A 26,763-nucleotide genomic window follows, 5' to 3' on the forward strand; every position below is an offset into this window, starting at 1 on the left:
ATGTATTATTTTTTAGAGACAAGATCTTGCTCTATTGCCCAGGTTGAGCGCAGTGGCACTATCATAGCTCATTGCAGCCTTGAACTCCTAGCCTCAAGCCATCCTCCTACCTCAGCCTCCTCAGTAGCTAGGAATTCAGGCGTGTGCCACCACACCTGACTGATGTTTTAATTTTTAATTTTTTGTGTGTGTAAGGATGGGGTCTTGCTGTGTTGCCCAGGCTGGTCTTGAACTCCTGGGCTCAAGCAATCCTCATGCCTTGGCCTCCCAAAGTATTGGGATTACAGGTGTGAGCCACAGCACCCAGCTTTTAGTTTTCTTTTGCGAAGACATAATTATTTTTTGTTTTGTTTTGTTTTGTTTGGAGATGGAGTCTGACTCTGTCTCCCAGGCTGTAGTGCAGTGGTGCAATCTCTGCTCACCGCAACCTTTGCCTCCAGGGTTCAAGAGATTCTTCTGCCTCAGCCTCCGAGTAGCTGGGACTACAGGCGCCCGCCACCACGCCGGACTAATTTTTTATATTTTTAGTAGAGACGGGGTTTCACTGTGTTAGCCAGGATAGTTTCGATCTCCTGACCTCGTGATCCGCCCACCTCGGCCTCCCAAAGTGCTGGGATTACAGACGAAGACATAATTGTTAAACTGATTTTTAAAATTATCATACAGATACAGAGTCAATCCTATTTCGGAATGCCGAAATAGGGTTGCTACATTAGATACAAAACTGATCAGTGTTCTTTTTTTTTTTTTTTTTTTTTTTTTGAGTTGGAGTCTCGCTCTGTCGCCCAGGCTGGAGTGCAGTGGCGCAATCTCGGCTCATTGCAAGCTCCGCCTCCTGGGTTCATGCCATTCTCCTGCCTCAGCTTCCCGAGTAGCTGGGACTACAGGCGCCCGCCACCACGCCCGGCTAATTTTTTGTATTTTTAGTAGAGACGGGGTTTCACGTGTTAGCCAGAATGGTCTCGATCTCCTGACCTCGTGATCCGGCCGCCTCGGCCTCCCAAAGTGCTGGGATCACAGGCGTGAGCCACAGCGCCCAGCCCTAAAACTGATCAGTGTTCTAAGGGGCAATAAAACACAACCTTTGTAAATGGTCATCCTCACTACCAACAGAAAGAAAAAAAAATATTGCATCCCTGTTCATTTCTATAAATTAAGCTCTACTGTTAGAGGATTGGAAGGCATCTGGTCCCTAATCAATTATTAGTCGGAATTACATTTTCTGAGTCAGATGATCCTTGGGCAGCCTTATTTTAAAATGCTCTAAAAAATGCTCTAGCACAGAATAGCCAACACAATACTGAAGAAGAACAAAGTTGGAGAACATAGTTGGAGAAACACTTAAAGACTTTAAAGACACTTAAAGACTTACAACAATTCTACAAGGATTGACAGTGTGGTTTTGGAGAAAGAAAAGGCAAATACATATATCAATGGAACAGAATAGAGAGTCCAGAAATAGACCCATGCAAATACAGTAAACTGATCTTTTAAGGAGCAAAGGCAACTCAATGGAGAAAAGATAGTCTTTTCACAAATAATGCTGGAACAATTGGACATCTAGTTGCAAAAACATGCACTTAGACACTAACCTTACATCTTTCAGTACCATAAAACTTCTAGAAGATAACATAGGAGAAAATCTAGGTGACCTTGGGTTGGCATTACATTTTTTTTTTTAACTTTTAAGTTGAGGGCTACAACATACAGGTTTGTTATATAGATAAATTTACGGCATGGAGTTTGTTATACAGATTACTTCATCACCTTAGGTATTAAGCCTAGTACTCATTAGTTATTTTTCCTGATCCTCTCCCTCCTCCCACCCTCCACCATCTGAAAGGCTCCAGTGTGTGTTGTTCCTGTCTATGTGTCCATATGCTCCCATCATTTAGCTCCCACTTATAAGTGAGAACATGTGGTATTTGGTTTTCTGTTCCTGTCTTAGTTTGCTAAGGATAATGGCCTCTAGTTCCATCCATGTTCTTGCAAACCACATGATCTCCTTCTTTTTTATGGCTGTATAGTATTCCATATTTTCTTTATCTGGCATTGAATTTTCATTTTTATTTTTTATTTTTAGAGACAGGATCTTGCTTTGTGGCCCAGGCTGCAGTGCATTGGCATAATGATAGCTGCTGTCTCTAAAACACCTGGCTAATTTTAAAATTTTTTGCAAAGACAGAGTCTCACCATCTTGCCCAAACTGGTCTTGAACTCCTGGGCTCAAGTGATCCTCCTGTCTCAGCCTCCCAAAGTGCTGGGATTACAGGCGTGAGCCACTGCACCTGGCATTTATTTATTTATTTATTTAGGGGACAGTGTCTTGCTCTGTCACCTAGACTTGAGTGCAGTGGTGTGATCATGGCTCACTGCAGCCTAAATCTCCCAGGCTCAAGGGATCCTCCTGCCTTGGCCTCCTAAATTACTGGGATTACAGGTTCGAGTCACCATGCCTGGCAAAATTTTAGATACAACATAAAAAGCACAATCTATAAAAGAAACAATAGATGAATTGTAAAATATTTTGCCCTGTATAAGACACTAGTAAGGGAATGAAAAGTCATAAACTGGAAGAAAAATTTGCAAAACATACATCTGATATAACAGATATATTGATATATCGTATATATCTGGTATCTTGTATGTAAAATACACAACCAACTTTTAAAACTGAGCAATAAGAAAACAACTCCAAATTAGCCAGGTGTGGTGGCTCACACCTGTAGTCACAGGTACTTAGGAGGCCGAGGCAGGAGGAACACTTGAGCCTGGAAGGTCGAGACTGGAGTGAGCTGTCATTGCACCACTGCACTCCAGCCTGGGTGAAAAAACAAAACCCTGCCAAAAAAAGAAAAGAAAAGAAAAAAAAAAAAAAAGAAGGTAATTTTGTCCCTTTTCCTGATCATTGTAATTTGGAGCACTGAAGTTAAGGGTGTAAGCTCTGTAGTCAAAAGATCTGTGAGAATTCTGTCTCTTTCAGTCCCTAGTGTTTAACTTGGGGTTGGGTAAGTTACTTAACTTGCTTTGTTTCAGTTTCCTCATGGCCAGTAAGGTTATAGTGAGATTAAATGAGTTAATTTACATTTTGTAACTTAATTACATATGTACAGCTCTTGGAAACATGTTTGACATTAAATGAACACTCAACAAATGTTACTTTTTTCTTGGAATTTTGAACTGTATAGAACTTCAACATTGTTAAATAGTATTCTCATGGTCATGAGATGGCTGTTGCAGTTTCAGCTTGATATCCAGAGGCAGGGAAAAGAAAATAACTGTTTTGTGCTCTGGAAGACTTCTTCTCTTATATGGGTCCCCCATCAGATTTCTTTTCATGGCTCCCTGGCCAGAATTATGGCGTATGCTCATGCCTAATTTAATTACCCACAAAAATACTTAAGACACCTATGATTCTTTGGCCAATCAACATTCACCTTTGGATCTTGGGAGGGGTGTCACATGGAGAATGAACACATGAACAAACTGAGACTCTGCAAAGAAGGGGGATGGGCAGGTGGTGGAAATGGATTTGGGTAGGCAATTAACAGGGTTTGCTTCATGTATCAACTCAAAATGTATACAAATTTGAATTCCTTGTCTTTCCTCTTACACCTGCACCTCTTCTTATCTTCTGTATTTCTGTTAATGGTATCAAAGAAAACTTGTGCATTTTCTTTGCTTCCTTCCTTACCCTTGCCCTTTAAATCCAAATAGTTGGCAAGACATACTGGAAATAATCTGCCTACACATCATAAGCTTTTCTCTATTTACTTTATTGCCACCCTCTTTCAGGTACTCATAACTTGTCTCCTAGAGCAGTGCTTCCTAAATGTTTCTCTGCATCAGAATCAACTGGAGAATAAAAATGCAGATTACCAGATCCCAGAACTAATTCAGTAGTTCGGGAGTGGGAACCAATAATTTACATTTCTAACAATTTCCTAGTTGATGCTGGTGCTGTTCTAGAATATTTTAACAGATACCAGGCAGGCTTTCTTCCTCCAATTCTTCTCCATTTCAGTCTAGCCTACTGAGAGCTGCCAGTATTAATCCTCCTAAGCAGAGTTTCAGTACATAACTACATTAATCAAAAACTTTGGGGATTCTATAAAGCTAAGGAAAACAGCTCATTTGGTCCAGACAATAGTTGTTTATGGATTAATGGTTGGTATTTTTTTTCTTTTCTCTCTGTCTCTCTCTGTCAACTACTTTATTGAGATGTAGTTCACATACAATAAAATTCACATTTTTTAAAGGAGTAATGGGGCTGGGTGAGACTGTTTATTTTAATTTTTAATAACACCTTCATTGAGATACAATTTACACACCATACAAGCCACCTATTTAAGTACAATTCTAGCTGGGTGCAGTGGCTCACGCTTGTAATCCCAGCACTTTCGGAGGCCGAGGTGGGCAGATCATCTGAGGTCAGGGGTTTGAGACCAGCCTGGTCTAAGCAGGAAAACACTGTCTCTACTAAAAATATAAAAATTAGCTGGGCATGGTGGCACGCACCTGTAATCCCAGCTACTCAGGAGGCCGAGGCAGGAAAATTGCTTGAACCCAGGAGGCAGAAGTTGCAGTGAGCCAAGATCATGTCACTGAACTCCAGCCTGGGCGATAGAGCAAGACTCCGTATAAAAAAAAAAAAAAAAAAAAAAAAGCGTACAATTCCATGGTTTGTAGTATATTTACAGAGTTCTGCAACTGCCCCCATAATCAATTTTAAAACATTTTTAGTACCCCAAAAAGAAACCCTGTACCCATTAGCAGTCACATCACTTTCCATTCCTACCCTTAGCCTAGGCAACCACTAACCTGTTTGTATGAATTTCCCTATTCTGGATATTTTATATAAATGGAATAATACAATATGTGGCCCTTTGTGATGGCTTCTTTTACTTAGGATAATGTTTTCAAGGTTCATCCATATTACAGCATGTATTAGTACTTCATTTATTTTAATTGCTGAATAATGTTCCATCATATGGATATACCATGTATTCATCATTGCTAGACATTTGGGATGCTTCCACTCTTTGGCTATTATAAATAATGTTGCTATGAACATTTGTGTACATACTGATTGGTATCTTTTTTTTTTTTGAGATAGGTGCGATCCTGGCTCACTGTGGCCTAGACCTCCTCAGCTCAAGTGATCCTCCCACCTCGCTCCCAAGTAACTGAGACTACAGGCACACACCTCCACACCTGGCTCTCTCTCTCTCTCTCTCTTTTTTTCTTGATAGAATCAGGGACTTGCTATATATTGCCTAGCCTGGTCTTGAACTAGCCTCAAGCGATCCTCCTGCTCAGCCTCCCAAAGTGCTGGGATTACAGGCATGAGCCACTGTGCTCAGCTGATTGGTATCATAATATACAAAATCGGCCAGGTGTGCTGGCTCACGCCTGTAATCCCAGCACCTTGGGAGGTCAAGGTGAGCGGATCACCTGAGGTCAGGAGTTCGAGACCAGCCTGGCCAACATGGTGAAACCCCCGTCTCTACTAAATATACAAAAATTAGCCAGGTGTGGTGGTGTGCACCAGTAATCCCAGCTACTCAGGAGTCTGAGGCACGAGAATCGCTGGAACCCGGGAGGCAGAGGCTGCAGTGAGCCAAGACTGTGCCACTGTACTCCAGCCTGGGTGACAGAGCAAGACTCTGTCTCAAAAAAAAAAAAAATATATATATATATAAATATATATACACATATATGTATATATAATATATGCACACACATATATGTATATATAATGTATACACACATATGTATAGATAATATACACACACATATATGTATAGATAATATATACACACATATGTATAGATAATATATACACACACATATGTATAGATAATATATACACACACATATGTATATATTATATATACACACAAGTATATATAATATATACACACACAAGTATATATAATATATATACACACACGTATATATTATATATACACACGTATATATAATATATACACACACGTATATATAATATATACACACACGTATATATAATATATACACACACAAGTATATATAATATATACACACACAAGTATATATAATATATACACACACGTATATATAATATATACACACACACGTATATATAATATACACACACACGTATATATAATACACACACACGTATATATAATACACACACACGTATATATAATACACACACACGTATATATAATATATACACACACGTATATATAATATATACACACACGTATATATAATATATACACACACGTATATATAATATATACACACATATGTATATATAATATATATACACACATATGTATATATAATATATATACACACATATGTATATATAATTAATATACACACATATGTATATATAATATACACACACGTGTGTATATATATACAAAGCCCATTATTAAATCACAACCTCTGAACTCCCAAGACACACAATTTCTCTGCCACTTATTTAAAAATTGGCATATGCTATCCTGTATTTGTCTTACAATGAAATTTTCTATCTTCTCCAATAAACTAGTTTTTTTCTTTTTTTTTGGTGGAGGGGGAATGGGGGACAGGATCTCACTCTGTTACCCAGGCTGGAGTGCAGTGGTGCAATCATAGCTCACAGCAGCTTCAAACTCCTTGGGCTCAAGCCATTCTCCTGCCTCAGCCTCCTGAGTAGCAGGGACTACAGGCACACATCATCATGCCTGGCATGGGGGCTCACTTATGTTGCCCAGGCTGCTCTTGAACTCCTGGACTCAAGCAATCCTTGTGCCTTGGCCTCCCATAGTGCTGAGATTACAGTCATGAGCCACTGGGCCCAGCCTCCTGCAATAAATTCATTTTTGTTGCTTTTTTTTTTTTTTTTTGACAGAGTCTCACTCTATTGCCCGGGCTGGAGTGCAGTACTGTGATCATGGCTCACTGCAGCTTTGAACTCCTGGACTCAAGTGATTCTCCCACTTCAACCTCTGGAGTAGCTAGGACTACAGGTGTACACCACCACACCCGGCTAATCTTTAAATTTTCTGTAGAGATGAGGTCTCAGTATATTGCCCTAGCTGGTCTCAAACTCCTAGCCTCAAGTGATTCTCCCACCTTGACCTCTCAAAATGCTGGGATTAGAGGTGTGAGCCACTGTGCCCAGCCCCTAATAAGTTATTAATTTTATGAGCAGAGTATGTATTTCATTTCTCTTTGCATTCCTAGCATCTAACATAGTGACTTGAACTTCCATAAATGTTGATAATTACAGCTGCTTTTCTTCAATATAAAGCTTTGTCTGGGAAGAAAAGGTTACAATAACTTTCTGTATTAAAGCTTGGGATGGGGCCGGGTGCAGTGGCTCACACCTGTAATCCCAGCACTTCGGGAAGCCGAGGCGGGTGGATCACCTGAGGTCAGGAGTTTGAGACCAGCCTGGCCAACATGGCGAAACCCCATCTCTACTAAAAATAGAAAAATTAGCCGGGCATGGTGGCGTGCACCTGTAGTCCCAGCTACTTGGGAGGCTGAGGCAGGAGAATCACTTGAACCCGGGAGGTGGAGGTTGCAGTGAGCCGAGATCATGCCACTGCACTCCAGCCTGGGTGACAGAGGGAGACTCTGTCTCAAAAAAAAAAAAAAAATTAAAGTGGCAGGGCACCTGTAATCTCAGCACTTCGGGAGGCTGAGGCAGGAGGATCTCTTGAGCCCAGGAATTCAAAACCAGCCTGGGCAACATAATGAGACCCTGACTCTACAAGAAATTTTTTAAAATAGCCAGACATAGTGGTGTGCACCTGTTGCCCTAGCAACTTGGGAGGCTGAGGAAGGAAGATCACTTGAGCCCAGGAGGTTGAGGCTACAGTGAGCTATGATCATGCCACTGTGCTCCAGCCTGGATGACAGAGTAAGACCCTGTCTCTAAAAAGGAAAAAAAAAAAAATTAACTCACACTGGATTAGAGGCCGAGTGTGATGTCTTTTACCTGTATTCCCAGTGCTTTGGGAGGCCAAGGTGGGAGGATTGCTTGAGCCCAAGAGCTTGGGTCTGCAATAAGCTATGATTGCACCACTGTACTCCAGCCTGGGTGACAGAGTGAGACTCTGTTTCAAAATTGAAAAAAATTTTTAAAAAGGATAAAATATAAATCTTAGAGGCATTTCTGGAACTGGGGTCAATTGGAAGTTAATGTGGCAGATTAGTATCCAAGATGGAGCTGCTTTAGTCTCCACTAGGTTTAATAAAATTAATAATTCCTACTGTTCCATCAAGACATTCCAAAGTGAAACTGGCAGTTTTTTAAACAGTGAATGTGTTACATTAATTGTTACTAGTACAGTAATTGTACAGTACTATTGCTTTACAGTATTGGTGCAAATGTCAAAGTGGAAAAAAGGCAGATAATATCTTAGTATCATAATAATAGTTCAAGCATGGGCTGGGCTCGGTGGCTCACGCCTGTAATCCCAACACTTTGGGAGGCCGAGGCAGGCAGATCATGAGGTCAGGAGATCGAGACCATCCTGGCTAACACGGCGAAACCCTGTCTCTACTAAAAATATAAAAAATTAGCAGGGCATCATGGCACGTGCCTTTAATCCCAGCTACTCGGGAGGCTGAGGCAGGAGAATCTCTTGAACCCTGGAGGCAAAGGTTGCGGTGAGCAGAGATCACGCCACTGCACTCTAGCCTGGGTGATACAGCAAGGCTCCATCTCAAAAAAAAAAAAAAAAAAAAAAAAAAAAAAAAGCCATAGTTTAAGGATGGTAGATTGACTGCCTGAAAACATCTCAGGGATTGCCCAGGTGTCTGTAGACTATAGTTTGAGGTTAATTCTCTTCATCCCTGCTAAAATGTAAATTTCACGATTGCAGGGATTTTAATCTCTTGTTCACTGATATGCCTCCAGGGCCTAGCGCATAGTAGGCATTCAATAAATACTTATTTAATTATTTAGTTAACGAAGTTAATCAGAATTAGATCATATTACGGAAGAGCTATGTTCTCCATTATTGGAAACACATTTTTAAAAACTTGTTTTTGGATGGATAAAATATACAACAGGAGACATGGTGAAAATTCTCCCACTTTGCTCCCCCAAAGTACTTAAGTTCCTTCCTGAGAGGTAACCACTGTTATCAGTTTCTTCCACATTTTTCCAGTGATATTTTATGGTTCACAAACATTACATATACAGGCATATTCCTTTCTCTCCTTACAAATATGGTGGCATACTATATACATATGGGCTGTGACATACCCTTTAATAAGTAAACTTTTTCTTTTGGAATAATTTTATTTTATAATTTTATTTTATTTATCTTTTTTAGAGGCAGGATCTCACTTTGACACCAGGTTAGAATGCAGTGGTGCAACTATAGCTCACTGCAGCCTGAAACTCCTGGGCTCAAACCTGCCTCCCACTTCAGCCTCCCAAGCAGCTAAGACTACAGGCACATGCCACCACCCCTGGCTAGTTTTTTACTTTTTTTGTAGAGATGGGGGTCTTTTTGGCTGGGTGTGGTGGCTCACGCCTGTAATCCCAGCACTTTGGGAGGCCGAGGCATGCGGATCACAAGGTCAAGAGACCAAGACCATCCTGGCCAACATGGTGAAACCTCGTCTCTATTAAAAATATATTTTAAAAAATTAGCTGGGCGTGGTGGCGGGCACCTGTAGTCCCAGCTACTCGGGAGGCTGAGGCGGGAGAATCTCCTGAACCCGGGAGGCAGAGGTTGCAGTGAGCCGAGATCACGCCATTGCACTCCAGCCTGGGCGACAGAGCGAGATGCCGTCTCAAAAAAAAAAAAAGAGAGAGATGGGGGTCTTTTTTTTTTTTTGAGACTGAGTCTCTATTGCCCAGGCTGGAGTGCAGTGGCACGATCTCGGCTCACTGCAGACTCTGCCTCCTGAGTTCAAGTGATTCTCCTGCCTCAGCCTCCCGAGTAGCTGGGATTACAGGCGTGCACCACCACACCTGGCTAATTTTTTGTATTTTTAGTGGAGACGTGGTTTCACCATGCTGGCCAGGCTGGTCTCGAACTCCTGACCCCGTGATCTGCCCACCTTGGCGTCCCAAAGTGCTGGGATTACAGGCATGAGCCACCGCACTTGGCTAGAGATGGGGTCTTTCTATGATGCCAAGGCTGGTCTAGAATTCCTGGCCTCAGGTGATCCTCCCACCTCCACCACCCAAGTTGCTGAGATCACAAGCATGAGCCATCACAATTGGCCTTGGAATAATTTTAGATTACAAGAAAGTTGAAAAGATAATACAGAGATTCTTTTTTTTTTTTTTTTTTTTTTTGAGACGGAGTTTCGCTCTTGTTGCCCAGGCTGGAGTGCAATGGTATGATCTTGGCTCACTGCAACCTTCGCCTCCTGGGTTCAAGCTATTCTTCTGCCTCAGCCTCCTGAGTAGGCGGGATTAGAGGCATGCACCACCATGCCTGGCTAATTTTGTATTTTTGGTAGAGACGGGGTTCTCCATGTTGGTCAGGCTGGTCTCGAACTCCTGACCTCAGGTGAGCTGCCTGCCTTGGCCTCCCAAAGTGCTGGGATTACAGGTTTGAGCAATCGCACCAGGCCCTGTACAGAGATTCTTGTATACTCTTTACTCAACTTCCACTAATGTTAACATCATACATTACCATATGGCTATGTCAAAACTGAGAAATTAGCATTGTTATAATACCATTAACTAAATTACAGAATTTATTTATATTTCACTAGGTATGCCCTTTTGGTTCTAGGATCCAATTCAGGATACCACATTGCATTTAGCGTGGTGCTTCTTTTTTTTTTTTTTTTTTTTTTTTTTTTGAGACAGAGTCTGGCTCTGTTGCCCAGGCTGGAGTGCAGTGGTGCAATCTTGGGTCACTGCAAACTTCGCCTCCTGGGTTTGAGCAATTCTCCTGCCTCAGTCTCCTGAGTAGCTGAGATTACAGGTGCCCGCCACTATGCCCAGTTAATGTTTTGTATTTTTAGTAGAGACAGGGTTTCACCATGTTGGCCAGGCTGGTCTCCAACTCCTGACCTCAAGTGATCGGCCCACCTCAGCCTCCCAAAGTGCTGGGATTACAGGCGTGAGCCACCGTGACTGGCCTCGCATGGCGCTTCTTATTCACTTAAAATATATCTTGGAGATTGTTTCATATCAGTTAATATGCAGGTGTCTCATTAGAAGGACTATAGAATGAATTCCTAGAAGTGAAATTGCAGGATCAGTGATTATGTGCATTTAAAGATTACCAAACCCTCTCCCTTGAAGAAATTACCAGACCCTTGCCCGGTGCAGTGGCTCACACCTTTAATCCCAGCTCTCAGGGAGGCAGAGGCGCGAGGATACCTTGAGCCCAGGAGTTTGAGACCTGCCTGGGCAGTATAACGAGACCCGCCTGGGCAGTATAGCGAGACCCCGTTCTCCACAGAAAGGGGGGAAAAAAAGACAAAAAAAAAAAAAAAAAAAATTACCAGACCTTTTTTTGGAGAGGGGGAATTGTCTTTTTGTGGTTTTTCTCTTGAGACAGAGTCACCCTCTGTCACCCAGGCTGGAGTGCAGTGGTGTGATCTCCGCTCACTCCGCCTCCTGGGTTCAAGCGATTCTCCTGCCTCAACCTCCCAAGTAGTTGGGACTACAGCGCACGCCACCACACCCAGCTAAGTTTTTGTATTTTAGTAGAGTCGGGGGTCTCACCATGTTGCCCAGGCTGGTCTCGAATTCCTGAGCTCAAGCGATCCGCCCGCCTCGGTCTCCCAAAGTGCTGGGATTACAGACATAAATCAGGGCGCCCGGCCTGTACCCTTCTAACTGGTCCCCCTTTGAGTATTCCAAGTTTCTTCACATTCCAAGATTAGGATTGGACAGTGATAATGTAAAGTGCTCACAAAGTTTTTGCACTCTTCAAAATAATTTTTTTAAGTCTACTGGCACAAATACATATAGCATTGCGTGATTTACATTATACCAATAATTCCTTGTACCATGACCTACGTATATGGTTGAGTCCTCTTAGGACCACTAGGGGGCTCTGCTAGAAGGGTTTATATAATTTATGTCAGCCCACTTAGGGGAAATGTTTTGAGATGATATTTTCGAATTCTGAACTCTTAAAACTTGAAAGAGATAATCTAATCCAGTTTTCTCGTTTCGTAGATGAGGAAATAAAAGCTGGCAAGAGAACTGCCATGGGAGAGAACTGGAATTTTAAAATCTCCTCTTGGTTCCTGGGGCGGGAGTTTAAGAAATTCTCTTTTGCCTTGTGCCCCCACTGATTCGCCTCCATTGGCTATTTCCATGTTTGCCACCACAATTTTAATTACTTTTGGTAAGACCATGTATTTGTGATATTTTTATAATAGATATTTTACTGATTGGCCAGGTGAAGGAAGTGCATGAAGTATAAACTTCTGAAATGACACCCTTATTACTTATTCCAAAATGTTCTATTCAAAATGCTTCTCAGTACCAAACCATTATTACTATGCACCTTAGAAACCACTTTCTTTTTTAAAAATTATTATCTTTAGAGACAGGATTTCACCATAGGGCCCAGGTTGGTCTCAAACTCCTGGGCTCAAGTGATCTGCTCCCCCTCGGCCTTCCAAAGTGCTGGGATTACAGGCGTGAGCCACCGCGCCCGACCAGAAACCACTTTCTTTTGTTTGTTTGTTTGTTGTTTTTTTTTTTGAGACGGAGTCTCGCTCCGTTGCCCAGACTGGAGTGCAGTGGCGCAATCTCGCTCGCTGCAAGCTCCGCCTCCCGGGTTCACGCCATTCTCCTGCCTCAGCCTCCCGAGTAGCTGGGACTACAGGCGCCCGCCACCACGTCCAGCTAATTTTTTTATATTTTTTTAGTAGAGACGGGGTTTCACCGTGTTAGCCAGGATGGTCTTGATCTCCTGACCTCGTGATCCGCCCGCCTCGGCCTCCCAAAGTGCTGGGATTACAGGCGTGAGCCACCGCACGTGGCCCAGAAACCACTTTCAAACTTACTTTCCACTTAAAATATTTTATACTTTTTGTTTTGTTTTGTTTTGTTTTGTTTGAGACAGAATCTTGCACTGTGGCCCAGGCTGGAGTGCAGTGGCGCGATCTCGCTCACTGCAACCTCCCACCCCCAGGTTCAAGCGATTTTCCTGCCTCAGCCTCCAGAATAGCTGGGATTACAGGTGCCTGCCACCACACCTGGCTGATTTTTGTATTTTTAGTAGAGATGGGGTTTCACCATGTTGGCCAGGCTGGTCTCGGACTCCTGACCTCAAGCGATCCGCCGCGCCAGCAAAAACGTTTTAGTCTTATCTGTACTCATTTACTCATTCAATATTTATTGAGTGCCTACTATCACCAGGCACCTTTGAGGCCTAGGTTTACAGAAATAAGGCTCCCCCTCCCCAACCCCGAGTCCCCTGAAGGGTACTGTAATTGTTTCCATTTCTCCAATTTTCACTTTAATATATGTGAATTTTCACATGCTTCAGTTCAGTGGTTCTCATAATGTGGTCCCGGAACCAGCACCAACAGCAGCAGCAACTGGGAGACTTGTTAGAAACGCAGTCTTAGGCCCACCCAACACTCTAGGGATGGGCATAGGAGTAAGTGTGTGTGTGTGTGTGTGTGAGAGAGAGAGAGAGAGAGAGAGATTGTGTGTGTGTGTCAAGCTCGGTATTAAATAGGTCAAAGATCAACATCTGGCTTCTAAACCCACCCTCAGGCCTCTCCACCGAGTACCTGTCTCAAACCCAATCTGATCCAACAATAACCAGCCTTAATTCAATAATCTGTGCTACCTGAGATGATGGGAATAATCGTGGTACTATAAATGTTGCAGAACAAAAACGACTGCAGTAGATTTTCTGGGGCTACACCAACTGAAAATGGGCCGGACCGAGATCCGGGAGAGCGTTTTCCTGCGCTAGACACGGCGTTCAGCCTCCGGGTTCCGGGTCTAGCTGAGTCAGGGCGGCGTTCCAGCCGAGTGCGGCGTCGGAAACCCGTTCGGTTGCGCCCGAACCTTCGGTCAGAGGCCAGCGCTGGAAGCCCAGACCACAGCACCCGGGTTTAAACAGGAGCGGAGGCGCCGGGAAGGACCGGGGGGGCCGGCTAGGGCCGGCCAGCTTGGAAGCCGCACCCTCGCGGCCCCAGACGCCGGCAGGGCGGAGCCACGCGGCCGCAGCCCCAGCCGAGACGCGAGCTCGTGGCTCGGGCGTACGGGGGGCTACAACGGGAGCGGCTGCGCCGCCCGGCCGGGTCAACGTCGTGCGCATGCGCCGACCCGGCGCCATTTTGGTGGCCGGGCGCGGAGGTGATTCCACACTGAAGGGAGCGCGGCGGCCAGGGTGGTAGTGGCAGTGTTCGTGTGCTCAGGTCTGAATCGCCGAGGGAGGAGGCGGTGGAGGAAGAGGTGGCGGCGGTGGCGGTGGTCGTAGCGGTGGCGGAGGAGGCGGGTACGAATCAGCTGCGGGCGGAGACATGGCCAACATCGCGGTGCAGCGAATCAAGCGGGAGTTCAAGGAGGTGCTGAAGAGCGAGGAGGTCAGAAATGAACTCCCGGATATCCCCTACCTCTGCCTGGGGCGGGAGGGTCCTCCCAGCTGCGACCCCGATATCCCCGGTAGTCCCTGGGTGGTCCTCCTTGCGGCCGCCCTTCTGCCTGTGAGGAAGCACCAGTGTTCCCCTCCTCCTTCCGCCGCCTTCCCCTCCCCTCCCAGAGCGCTAGGATGGACGGTCTCGCGGGCGGGTGGTCTGGGGTGGAACATGGTTTGGGGAGGTGATGGACAGGGGGCAACTCCTCGGAGGGGTGGAAGCTCACAAGAGAACCCGAGGCGGTGGCCGCAGCTGGAAATGTGGCTGTGGGGTGGGGAGGGAGCAGGCCGAGCCTGAGAAAACCCGGGAAGTGGGTTGGGGGAAGGGGAAAGGTGGTAACTGGATCCCAAGAGCAGTGCTGCTCGAAGGCCCACACTTTTGAGGGTATTCGGGGTTATTGCCTGTCAGGCCTTCACTGTTCTTTTCTTAGGGAAGGAGCAGTGAGTCCTTAGGTATTGATTAAAAAGGAAGGACATTCAGAGTTAGTCCTTCTTAGTTGGGTGTTAGGAGTCAAAGGGAGACATAATAGAATACTGTCGTATTTGGTGGCAGGGGTAAGGGAATTTTCACCTGAGTTAGCAAGTTAATTCCAAATAAGATAATTATCTCTTTTCCACTTATCCCCCAGATTCCTAGGCCTCATCTTTATTGACATCTCAATCTTTTGAGTGGGCAAAGGCAAGGTGTTTGGTGTATTAAAGACATGTAAATATTGTTAGTTAGGAAACAAATAATGGAATGTATGAGTAGCTTATTTCAAAATATTGTTTACAAGTTACAGATCAGAGAGACTGTCCTAAGACAGTGCCTCTGTGACTCGTGTTGTGCCACGAAACTTCATTATAATGTCCCTCATAGTTAACTTGATTCTTACTTTTGAAAAGCAGACCTATTAAAAATGTGAAATTTCACCAGATTAATACATTGTTTCATCTCCTTATTGAGATTTATCACGACTTAACAGATTTTCAAAAAAGTTGCCTCCCGTTGCTCTTAAGTCCTGCAGAATTTAGATACATTTGTACTACGTTTATTTATGTAAGATATTCACAGTGCTCTAGTAATTTGACTCAAAATTATGCAAGTATTAGTACAGTTTCTCATACCAAGATCAACAAGAATGCCAGATTGTCTTCCCCACATGAATTAAACAAAAAGTAATACAGAAAATGATTATTTTTAAGATTCACATACCATTATTGAATATATCATTGCTATTTGTGTTTTTCTTTTACGGTTAGTACTTTAATAGTGTCAATAATAATTTGTGAAATTCAGCATTCTAAGTATGTGATGAGTATACATGGAGAAAAAATTATTTAAAATTCAAAAATGACAACAGACTTATTGAAAGTAGTATATAAGTCATGGTCGGTTTTACAGAGCATGTGTATGAACTCTGACCTCTATGTTTGTTCATATGCTAAAACTCTGAATGGAAGGATGACTTTGTATTTTGTGGTACAATGCAGAAGTAGAGTCATAAGTGTCTGTACTGATACAATGAAACAGCAATTTTAACTTATTTAATATGAAAATGTATTCCAGGTTAGTTGACATATATACTCCTAATGAAAGATAGCAGGTAATATTGTTGCCAACAACTGGAAACATTTCTTGTTTAATAAGGTTGTACAAGCCTGAAACTTAATAGACTTTTAATGCTTTATTTTCTGTTACTGTAAGTAACAGAAACAGTAAGTTACTACTCTGGTAATTAATGTGGTCTCTTTGCTTTTTATGAGCTGACTTTTCACCGTGGTATTCTTAGTACTAAGTTGAAGATTACCAGAAATACTTGTATTGCTCTCTAGTAATGCATATTAAAAAAACACTGCTCTTTATACGTAAGGGATGATGAAGCCTTACTTCAGATAAGCATCAAAAGTGTTTCAGAAGAAGAAAACAGGAAATGCAAATAGACAGGTTTTTTGTTGTTTTTGTTGTTTGTTTGTTTTGTTTAGAACAGTACCTGTATAAATATGGAAGGAAACTTCAGGGAAAATAAGTTGCAAAGAACATTTAGGAAAGGGTCACATCATTTAATCTTGGAATAAATATAACCAATAAATAGCTTATTTTCACCAGTATTTTTTGATATTTTAGTAGCCCCAGTTCTATAAGTGTATTGTTATTTTCAACTCATTGAAGACTTGTAGTATAGTCCATGTGTTTCCTTTTTAAGGGTGTAAATACAGTCTTTTGAATGGCTGATCAAATAAATGTTTCATCATGTCACTTTTTTGGTAAATCAGCACTTTACCGAAGTTTATTTCATGTGTTTGTATGCTTGTGTTTACTAAGAACCCTGGTTGATTTAAGGACTTTTTGGGGTGGCCTTATAAGTGCCTTTGTAAAGATAGCTGACGCTTACTGGATTCTGGTTATGAGAGATTATAAGTGGCCGTTCTTAGAGTGTGTTAAAATACAGCCAACAAGATAAATGTGAAAAAGCAAGGTGCAGAATACTGTGGAAGAGGCCACCATTTGTGTCAAAAAGAAGGGAATGTGTGTATTTGCCTGTATGGGTAAAAGGTTTCATGAGAAATTGGTAAAATTGATTGCTTTCTGTGCAGAGAGTTGGGTGTCTGGGGCATGGGGTATAGATATTTTTTGAATTTTGTGTCATACAAATGTGATTTACTTAAAGGCATCATTTGGCCTCTTTCCCTTAAGACAGTGTTTGGAAATTTGTCAGATGTTTCTTTTTATTTATTAATATTTATTTTCTTTGTTTTAGATGTTTGTTTTTAAATATGAGTGTGAATTTTAAGTAGTTTTAAATAATATTCCAAAGTTGTTAGGCATGGAATATTGATGTAAAGTACATTTTATAATTAGTTATTTTATGAGTAGGATTACATAAGTAAATTATTGATTGTGAGGATATAAACCCATAATCAATGTTTTATTCATAAGTTTTATTATTTACTATTAGTTATTGCTGCTGTAAATAACTAGCTGCCATTTGTAGAATGGCTAGTTGTTCTTAGTATCATTTGTTTTTACGTTATTGCTAATTCTTAAGAACAGTTCTTTAGATGTCCTATTTCCTAGATGAGAAAATAGAGATTTAGAGAAGTTAAATTATTTGTCTGCAATCACAGAGCCTGGGATTTGGATCTAGGTCTGCTTGTGTTCATATTGTACCACGCTGTCATGACTTGCTAAGGGTAGGCATGCTTTTAATTAATTTAAAAAATCGAGCCTGGTTTGTATTACTGGTTAAAGGATTTAAACACAGTTTAATTTGCTAGTTTAAACTCATTGAAATAAGTGTTACCTATAATTAACTTTAAGATTTACTTGAATTTCTTTCTTTCATGTTTTTTTTTTTTTCTTTTAAGAAGGAATCTCGCTCTCTCGCCCAGACTGGAGTGCAGTGGTGCGATCTCAGCTCACCACAACCTCTGCCTCCCAGGTTCTAGAGATTCTCCCGCCTTAGCCTCCTGAGTAGCTGGGATTACAGGTGCCCGCCACCATGCCCAGCTAATTTTTGTATTTTTAGTAGAGACGACGTTTCACCATGTTGGCCAGGCTGGTCTCGAACTCCTAACTTCAAGTGATCCGCCTGCCTCAACCTCCCAAAGTGCTGGGATTACAGGCATGAGCCACCACACCCAGCCAGATTTACTTGAATTTCAATATACCAAATATTTTAAAATTTGAAACTTAATGAAATAAAACACCCTTAAATCAGTGCACTCTCTTGTTGGTCTTATGCTATATGGCACCTGTTGGTTTTTCATGTTGTAATTGCACTTTGGTAACATTTTCTTTTTTTTTTTTTTTTTTGAGACGGAGTTTTGCTTTTGTTGCCCAGGCTGGAGTGCAATGGCGCGATCTTGGCTCACCCCAACCTCCGCCTCCTGGATTCAAGCAATTCTCCTGCCTCGGCCTCCTGAGTAGCTGGGATTATAGGCATGCACCACCATGGCTGGCTAATTTTGTATTTTAAGTAGAGACGAGGTTTCTCCATGTTGGTCAGGCTGGTCTTGAACTCCCGACCTCAGGTGATCCACCCGCCTCGACTTCCCAAATTGCTGGGATTACAGGAGTGAGCTACTGCACCTGGCCAACATTTTCTAGTCTCATAGGGCGTGTTTAAATCTATGGCATAAACAAATTGGTTTCGTGAAAATTACTATAGTACATTAAGTTTTCCCTCATCATTTAAATAGATTTTTGTGTCTATTTTCCTTTAAAATTTTAATGTACTTGATCTAGCTTGATGTAGATTATTCTGTAATAGAAGTAGTTGTAAATCTCTAAAAGTAAGTCTTTTGATTTCTGTAGACCATGGATTTTTTAACCTTGGCACTACTGACCTTTTGGGCAGATAGTTCTTTGTTGAGTGGCTCTCCTGTGCATTGTGGGATGTTTAGCAACATCCCTGACCTCTACCAGTATATGCAGGTAGCACTGCAGACCCCCAGCGCATGTCCCCACTATCTCTTCTTGCTGGATGCATCAACTAAAAATGTCCCCAGACTGCCATATGTTGAGAACTATGTAGACAAAACTTTTTTTTTTTGATACAGAGTCTTGCTCAGTCACCCAGGCTGGAGTGCAGTGGCACGATCTCAGCTCACTGCAACCTCCACCTCCTGGGTGCAAGCCATTCTGCCTCAGCCTCCCGAGTAGCTTGGATTACAGGCACCTACTACCATGCCTGGTTAATTTTTTTATTTTTAGTAGAGATGGGGGTTTCACCATGTTGGCCAGGCTGGCCTGACAAAACTCTTTAAAAGAGTGTTTATGGCCAGGTGGGGTGGCTTATGCCTGTAATCTAGCATTTTAGGGGGCTGAGACTCGATTGAGGCCAGGAGTTCAAGACCAGCCTGGGCAACATAGTGAGAGTTTGTTACTACTAACATTTTAAAAAAAATCAGCCAGGCCTGGTGGTATGTGCCTATAGTGGCAGCTACTCGGGAGGCCGAGGCTGGAGGATGCTTGGGCCCATGAAGTCAAGGCTGCAGTGAATTGTGATCATGTGACCGCACTCTAGCCTGGGCATCAGCGAGACCCTGTCTCATAAATGAAAAAAGAAAATGATTCCTGGCTATGTATTAACTATATAAGAAGAACACAGCCAGGCGTGGTGGCTCACGCCTGTAATCCCAGCACTTTGGGAGGCCTAGGCAGGTGGATCACGAGGTCAGGAGATCGAGACCATCCTGGCCAACATGATGAAACCCCGTCTCTACTAAAAATACAAAAATTAGCCGGGCATGGTGGTAAGTGCCTGTAGTCCCAGCTACTTGGGAGGCTGAGGCAGGAGAATTGCTTGAACCGGGGAGGTGGAGGTTGCAGTGAGCGAGATGGCACCACTGCACTGCAGCCTGGCGACAGAGCGAGACTCCATCTCAAAAAAAAAAAAAAAAAAAAAGAATACTTTGAGACTTAACTGTATCAGATGTGTAAGATAATTTATCTAAAGAATAAATGGACACAGACAGTAAAGACAAAAAATATATACTGGCTTTGAATGTTTTATTTTTAAAACTTTTAAGTTTGTTTCCCGTTTTTAGTGTTTTTCTTTTAAAATTTCTCCCTTTTGATTTTAATAAAAAGGTAAAATTCTCTACCAAAAATGAATGTAACGAGAATTTGAACAGTTGTTTCTAAGACTAGAGGCAGGTGTGGTGGCTCACATCTGTAATCGCAGCACTTGGGGAGGCTGAGGCAGGAGAATCGTTTGAGTCTGGGAGGTCGAGGCTGCAGTGAGCGGTGATTGTGCCACTGCACTCCAGCCTGGGTGACAGAGCAACACACTGTCTCCAAATAGTAAAAAAGTGGTTTTTAAAGTTTTTATTTTTATTTTATTTTTTCAAAAGTGTGTTTGAAAGTTATGTAAGTTACAGTTTTATGTAATATTTAAATAGTGTTTCTTACGGTTTCTGGAATGGGTTGAGCAAGGAAAGCCTATAGATTGGGTTAAAAAAAAATCAAAGTCTGTGCAGGTAATATGTTTGGGGTGAATTCTTTGTATACAGTGTTACAAAGACTTTGAGCTCTGTCCATTGAGCGTAGGTTTAGACACATCTGGGCTCCCTAGCTTCTTCCCTTTTTATTTATTTATTTTTGAGACAGAGTCTCACTGTCACCAAAGCTAGAATGCAGTGGCGTGATCACAGTTCACTGCAGCCTTGAACTCCCCAGGCTTAGATGATCCTCCTACCTCAGCCTTCCAAGTAGCAGGGACTAAAGGCGTCTGCCACCATGCCCAGCTAATTTATGTAATTTTTTGTAGAGACGGGGTTTCACCATGTTGCCCAGGCTGGTCTCGAACTCCTGGACTGAAGTGATCCTCCGGCCTTGGCCACCTGAAGTGCTGGGATTACAGACGTGAGCCACCAGGCTTGGCCTGTCACCCCTTCTTAAAGACTATACACTTTTTTTTTTTTTTTTTTTTTTTTAGACGGAGTCTCCCTCTGTCGCCCAGGCTGGAGTGCAATGCACCATCTCAGCTCACCGCAACCTCCGCCTCCCGGGTTCAAGCAATTCTCCTGTCTCAGCCTCCTGAGTAGCTGGGATTACAGGCATGTGCCAGCATGCATGGCTAATGTTTTTTTTGTTTTGTTTTGTTTTTGTTTTTGTATTTTTAGTAGAGACGGGGTTTTACCGTATTGGCCAGGCTGGTCTCGAGCTCCTGACCTTGTGATCTGCCGCCTCGGCCTACCAGAGTGCTGGGATTGCAGGCATGAGCCACTGCACCTGGGTTTTTTTTTTTTTTTTTTTGGGGGGGGGAGACAGAGTCTTGCTCTGTTGTCCAGGCTGGAGTGTGGTGGCACGATCTCAGCTCACCACAGCCTCTGCCTCCCGGGTTCAAGCGACTCTCGTGCCTCAGCCTCCTGAGTAGCTGGTATTACAGGCGCACCCCATCACGCCCAGCTAATATTTTGTATTGTTAGTAGAGACAGGGTTTTACCATGTTGGCCAGGCTGGTCTCGAACCCCTGACCTCAAGTGATCCAACTGCCTTGGCCTCCCAAAGTGCTGGGATTACAGGCGTGAGCCACCGTGCCCAGCCAAGACTATATACTCTTATTTCCCGTGAATACATTATTGACAGTTATTGAAAATATTGACTATAGCCCCAAAAGGCTTAACTGGTTAGAGATACAGGGCAGACAAAGGATAGATAAAAATGGTGGGGGCAAAGAGTAAATGCTATGGGATTCTAAAGGGTACCTGCATGAGATTCCTTTTTGTTGTTGTTTTGTTTTGTTTTGTTTTTGTGACAGAGTCTCGGCTCTATCACCCAGCCTGGAGTGCAGTGGCTCCATCTCAGCTCACTGCAACCTCCGCCTCCCAGGTTCAACCAATACCTCAGCCTCTGGAATGGCTGGGATCCCGGGATTACAGGCATGCGCCACCATGCCCAGCTAATTTTTTTTTTTGAGACGGAGTCTCACTCTGTCACCCAGGCTGGAGTGCAGTGGCGCTATCTCAGCTCACTGCAAGCTCCGCCTCCCAGGTACACGCCATTCTCCTGCCTCAGCCTCCTGAGTAGCTGGGACTACAGGCATCCGCGACCACTCCCAGCTAATTTTTTGTATTTTTTTTTAGTAGAGATGGGGTTTCACCGTGTTAGCCAGGATGGTCTCGATCTCCTGACCTCGTGATCTGCCTGCCTCGGCCTCCCAAAGTGCTGGGATTACAGGTGTGAGCCACCCTGTCCGGCCACAACACCCAGCTAATTTTTGTAGTTTTAGTAGAGACAGGGTTTCATTATATTGGCCAGGCTGGTCTTAAACTCGCGGCCTCAGATGATCTGCCTGCCTGGGCCTCCCAAAGTGCTTGGCTTAAATGGTGAGCCACCATGCCTGGCATGCCTGGACTTTTTTTTTTTTTTTTCCCCAGATGGAATCTCACTGTGTCACCCTGGCTGGAGTCCAGTAGCATGATCCAAGCTCACTGCAGCCTCCACCTCCCAGGTCAAGCGGTTCTCCTGCCTCAGCCTACCAAGTAGCTGGGATTACAGGCGCGCCCCACCACGCCCAGCCAATTTTTTATATTGTTAGTAGAGACAGGGTTTTATGATGTTGGCCAGGCTGGTCTCCCAAAGTCATAAGATTACAAGTGTGAGCCACAATGCCCAGCCAAGACTATATACTCTTATTTCCCAGTGAATACATTATTGACAGTTACCGAACATGTTGACCACAGCCCCAAAAGGCTTAATTGGTTGGAGATACAGGACAAAGGATAGATAAAAATGGGAGGGGCAAAGTGTAAATGCTATGGGATTCTGAGGGTATTTGAATGAGGGAGGTTCTTTTTTGTTTTTGTTTTGTTTTGAGTCAGTCTCTGTCACCCAGCCTGGAGTGCAGTGGCTTTATCTCAGCTCACTGCAGCCTCCGCCTCCTGGCTTCAAGTGATTCTCAGGCCTCAGCCTCCAGAATGACTGGAATTACAGGCATGCGCCACCACACCCGGCTAATGTTTTTTGTATTTTTAGTAGAGACTGGATTTCACCATGTTGACCAGGCTGGTCTCACACTCCTGACCTCAGGTGATCTGGCTGTCTTGGCCTCCCAAAGTGCTGGGCTTACATGTGTGAGCCACCCCACCTGGAGTTTTTTTGTTTTGTTTTGTTTGAGATGGGATCTCACTCTCTCACCCAGGCTGGAGTGCGGTGACATGATCTTGGCTCACTGCAGCTTCTGCTTCCCAGGTCAGGCAGTTCTCCTGCTTGACCCAGTAGCTGGGATTACAGGCACGTGCCACCATACCCAGCTAATTTTCCTATTTTTAGTAGAGATGGGGTTTCTAGCCAGGCTGGTCTCGAACTTCAGACCTCAGGTGATCCGCCTGCCTTGGCTTCTCAAAGTGCTGGGATTACAGGCATGAGCCATCGTGCCTGGCCTGTATGACTGTATGAGGGAGGTTCTTGAGCTAGGTGCCTTTTTTTTTTTTTTTGAGATGGGGTCTCACTCTGTCGCCCAGGGGCACAATCATAGCTCATTGCAGCCTTGACCTCCTGGGTTCTAGCAGGCCTTCCACCTCAGCCTCCTGAGTAGCTGGGACTACAGGTGTGTGCCACCACACCTGGCTAATTTTTATTTTTTGTAGAGATGGGGTCTCACTATGTTGCCCAGGTTGGTCTTGAACTCCTGGCTTCAAGCAGTCCTCCTGCCTCAGCCTCCCAAAGTGCTGGGATTATAGGCATGAGCCACCTCACCCAGCCTTCTTGAGCTGAGTTCTAGAGGAAAGTTAAGACTGACCTCAAATTTCAGGAGACAGTCCCAAAGGAATTCTGGTAATATTGCAATTTTTTTTTTTTCTGAGACAGTTTTGCTCTTGTTGCCCAGGCTGGAGTGCAATGGCGCAATCTCAGCTCATTGCAACCTCTGCCTCCCGGGTTCAAGCGATTCTCCTGCCTCAGTCTCCCGAGAAGCTGGGATTACAGGCATGCACCACCACGCTCAGCTAATTTTGTATTTTTAGTAGAGACCGGGTTTCTCCATGGTGGTCAGTCAGGCTGGTCTCGAACTCCGGGACTCAGGTGATCTGCCAGCCTTGGCCTCCCGAAGTGCTGGGATTGCAGGCGTGAGCCACCACGCCTGGCCGAGATTCTTAAGTAAATGAACTTTTCTTTAGGCACATGAATTGGAACTATGGAACAAAGAGATTATTGATACAATTATTCAAGAAGCACATTTGCATATTTAGAACAGAAAGGTTGCACAGCTCTTATATACTCAAACATAGTTTTAGAGTTAGATCATGATCTTAACTTTCTTCATGGTTACCTTTTGGGGAGGAAAACCGCCCTTTTTCATATTAAAGTAAAATGTGTACGTAATAAAGTGTGACTGGCATCCAAATCAAGAAACAGACCCTTCCCAGTACCATGGGAATCTGCCTTCCTTTCTAGTTACTTTCCTGACTTCTAATAACAGATTAGTTTTGAGTATGTTTGAGTAAAAGAATAGATGTGAGTATATATTATGTATTTTAAGTTTGAAAGTTTTCAAAAGATGCTTTTCAAAATCTTTCTTAAGAAAAATATAGTGTCTTAGAAAATGTGCCAAAATGTATTGAATTTCAGAGCTGAAACAGATCTAGGCCAAACTTCTCATCTATAAAATCAGGAAATTGAGGCCCAAGGAGGTTGATTGTTTCTCAGAGAAACAGAGCTGGTTAATGGTGAACCCAGGCTTTTTGCATACCAGTTTAGTCATAATAAGTAGTTGGTTTTTGGGAATATCCTTTTCATAAATGATAGTATAAAAGCTGACTGCGAATACAACTTTACAGAAGGGGATAACAATGCAGTATTATTTGTGTCTTTTTTTTTTTTTCCTCTTAGTATGAGAACTTGAACTTGCCAAGGAGGTAGAAATTTTTAACTCCTGAAGCATAATTTAGTTAAGTTAGCTTAGTAATTAAGAGCGTGGGCTTTAGAATTAGATTTGCTTTGAGTCCTGGCTTTTCTTCTTAAAACCTGAAGTACTGGCTCTGTATCTCGATTTTTTTAATCTGTAAAAATGTGGGAAGATTAGGAGAGTCCTTGCGGTGCTTAGAACAACCTTGGGACATAATTAAACATTCAGTAAACGGATAGCTGTTAGATGTCAGAATTAGCTATGTTTTCATATTCTGTCGTGCTTATTATTCTTGGATTATAAAGGTATTGTTCAATGGTTTAGTGATTATTGGATGTAAATATGCCTCAAGAAAAGCTCAAGATGAGGGTTAAGGTACTTCTAATAGTGTTTCTTTGTCACCTGTGTGCCAATAATCCATGGGGCTAGTGGCCAAGTAGTCCACCCTTATCTGCAGTTTGATTTTCTGCAGTTTCAGTTACCCATTGTCAACCATCGTCCAAAAATAAGTGAGTATAGTACAATAAGGTATTTTGAGAGAGCACATTCACGTAACTTTCATTACAATATATTGTTATAATTACTCCATTGTTAATCTCTTGTGTTTAATTTATAGATTAAACTTTATGATATGTATGTACGTATAGGGTCGGTACTATCTGTGGTTTCAAGCATCCACTAGGGATCTTGGAACGTGTCCCCTGTGGATAAGAGGGGATATATTAATACAAAGGAATATATGTGGGCTCTGTTCTCCAGATGTGATTTATTTAATCTTTCTTTAGGAGACAGTTATAAATCGTTCAAAGTTTGTGTTGAAATGTTGCCTTCCTGAATGAAAAAGTTTATTTGGGAAACTCTCAAATGCTATAGAGATAATGGGATTATTTTGAATTTCTTGACATGGCTCTGGTTTCCTGAAACTAGACCAAAGAATCTAGATTCTAATCCTGTGGTGTATAATCTTGGATCCCTTTGCAAATCCCTTTTTCAGTGGGCTTTGGGAGCCAGAAAATAGGCAGTCTCATTCATCTGACATCCATTTTATTCTCTTAGGTAAATCTGAAAAGATGGGAGAACTTTATTTCATTGAACATGCTTTTTTAAAATTTTTTTATATTTTTAAGGCTAGTCAAACGAAGCAGTGGAAATGGAAAAGGAAAAAAGTCTGTAACTGGTTATGATCAATTAATTGTAAACACCACTGCAAAACCCTTTTTTTCTTTCTCTTCCCTTTAGTTCTTCGCTTTTACTCCAAATTTAGAATAACTGCCTACAGTTGAATGCCTACTGTCTGATTGATTGATTTTAAGACACAAGGTCTTGCTCTGTTGCCCAGGCTGGAGTGCAGTGGCAGCAGAGCAAGACCTTATAGCTCACTGTAACCTTGAACTCCTGGGCTCAAGTGATCCTCCTGCCTCAGCCTTCCTAGTAGCCACCACACCTGGCTAAATTATCTTTTTTAAAATTTTTTGTGGAGTTGAGGTTCTCACTATATTGCCCAAGCTGGTGTCAGACTCCTGGGCTCAAGCAGTCCTCCTGCCTCAGCCTCCCAAAGTCCTGGGATTACAGGCATGAGCTACTGCACCCTGCCTATCTGACATTTTTTATATATGGCAGCTTTATGGGATTGATAGTATTCTTGTTTCACAGATCCAACAGTTGCAGCTGTGAAGAAATTAAGTAACTTTCTCAGTATCAGTAACTTGGTGGTGGAACAGAGGTTTGAAACCAGGTCTGTGCGTCCAAAATATTGGTGGTTATGGTGGAAAGAGTTATACTCATATCTGCTGCTTGCTCCCTACATTTTTGAAGATTTTTTTAAAACTAAGAAATACTTTATACTT

At 42.8% G+C, this 26,763-nt stretch overlaps 1 protein-coding gene across 4 annotated transcripts in view; it reads left to right on the forward strand.

Annotated features, from left to right (window-relative positions):
- Positions 1-14,234: 14,234 nt before the first annotated feature.
- Positions 14,235-26,763, forward strand: part of UBE2K (ubiquitin conjugating enzyme E2 K) — an 85,620-nt gene continuing 73,091 nt past the window's right edge. The window contains exon 1 of one of the 4 annotated variants that reach the window (XM_063808027.1): positions 14,235-14,532. In XM_063808027.1, the coding sequence (XP_063664097.1) occupies positions 14,470-14,532 (63 nt within the window). In that variant the 5' untranslated portion in view covers positions 14,235-14,469. 4 annotated transcript variants of the gene reach the window in all.

This window comes from Pan troglodytes, chromosome 3 (assembly GCF_028858775.2).
Source record: "Pan troglodytes isolate AG18354 chromosome 3, NHGRI_mPanTro3-v2.0_pri, whole genome shotgun sequence".
NCBI lineage: Eukaryota > Metazoa > Chordata > Mammalia > Primates > Hominidae > Pan > Pan troglodytes.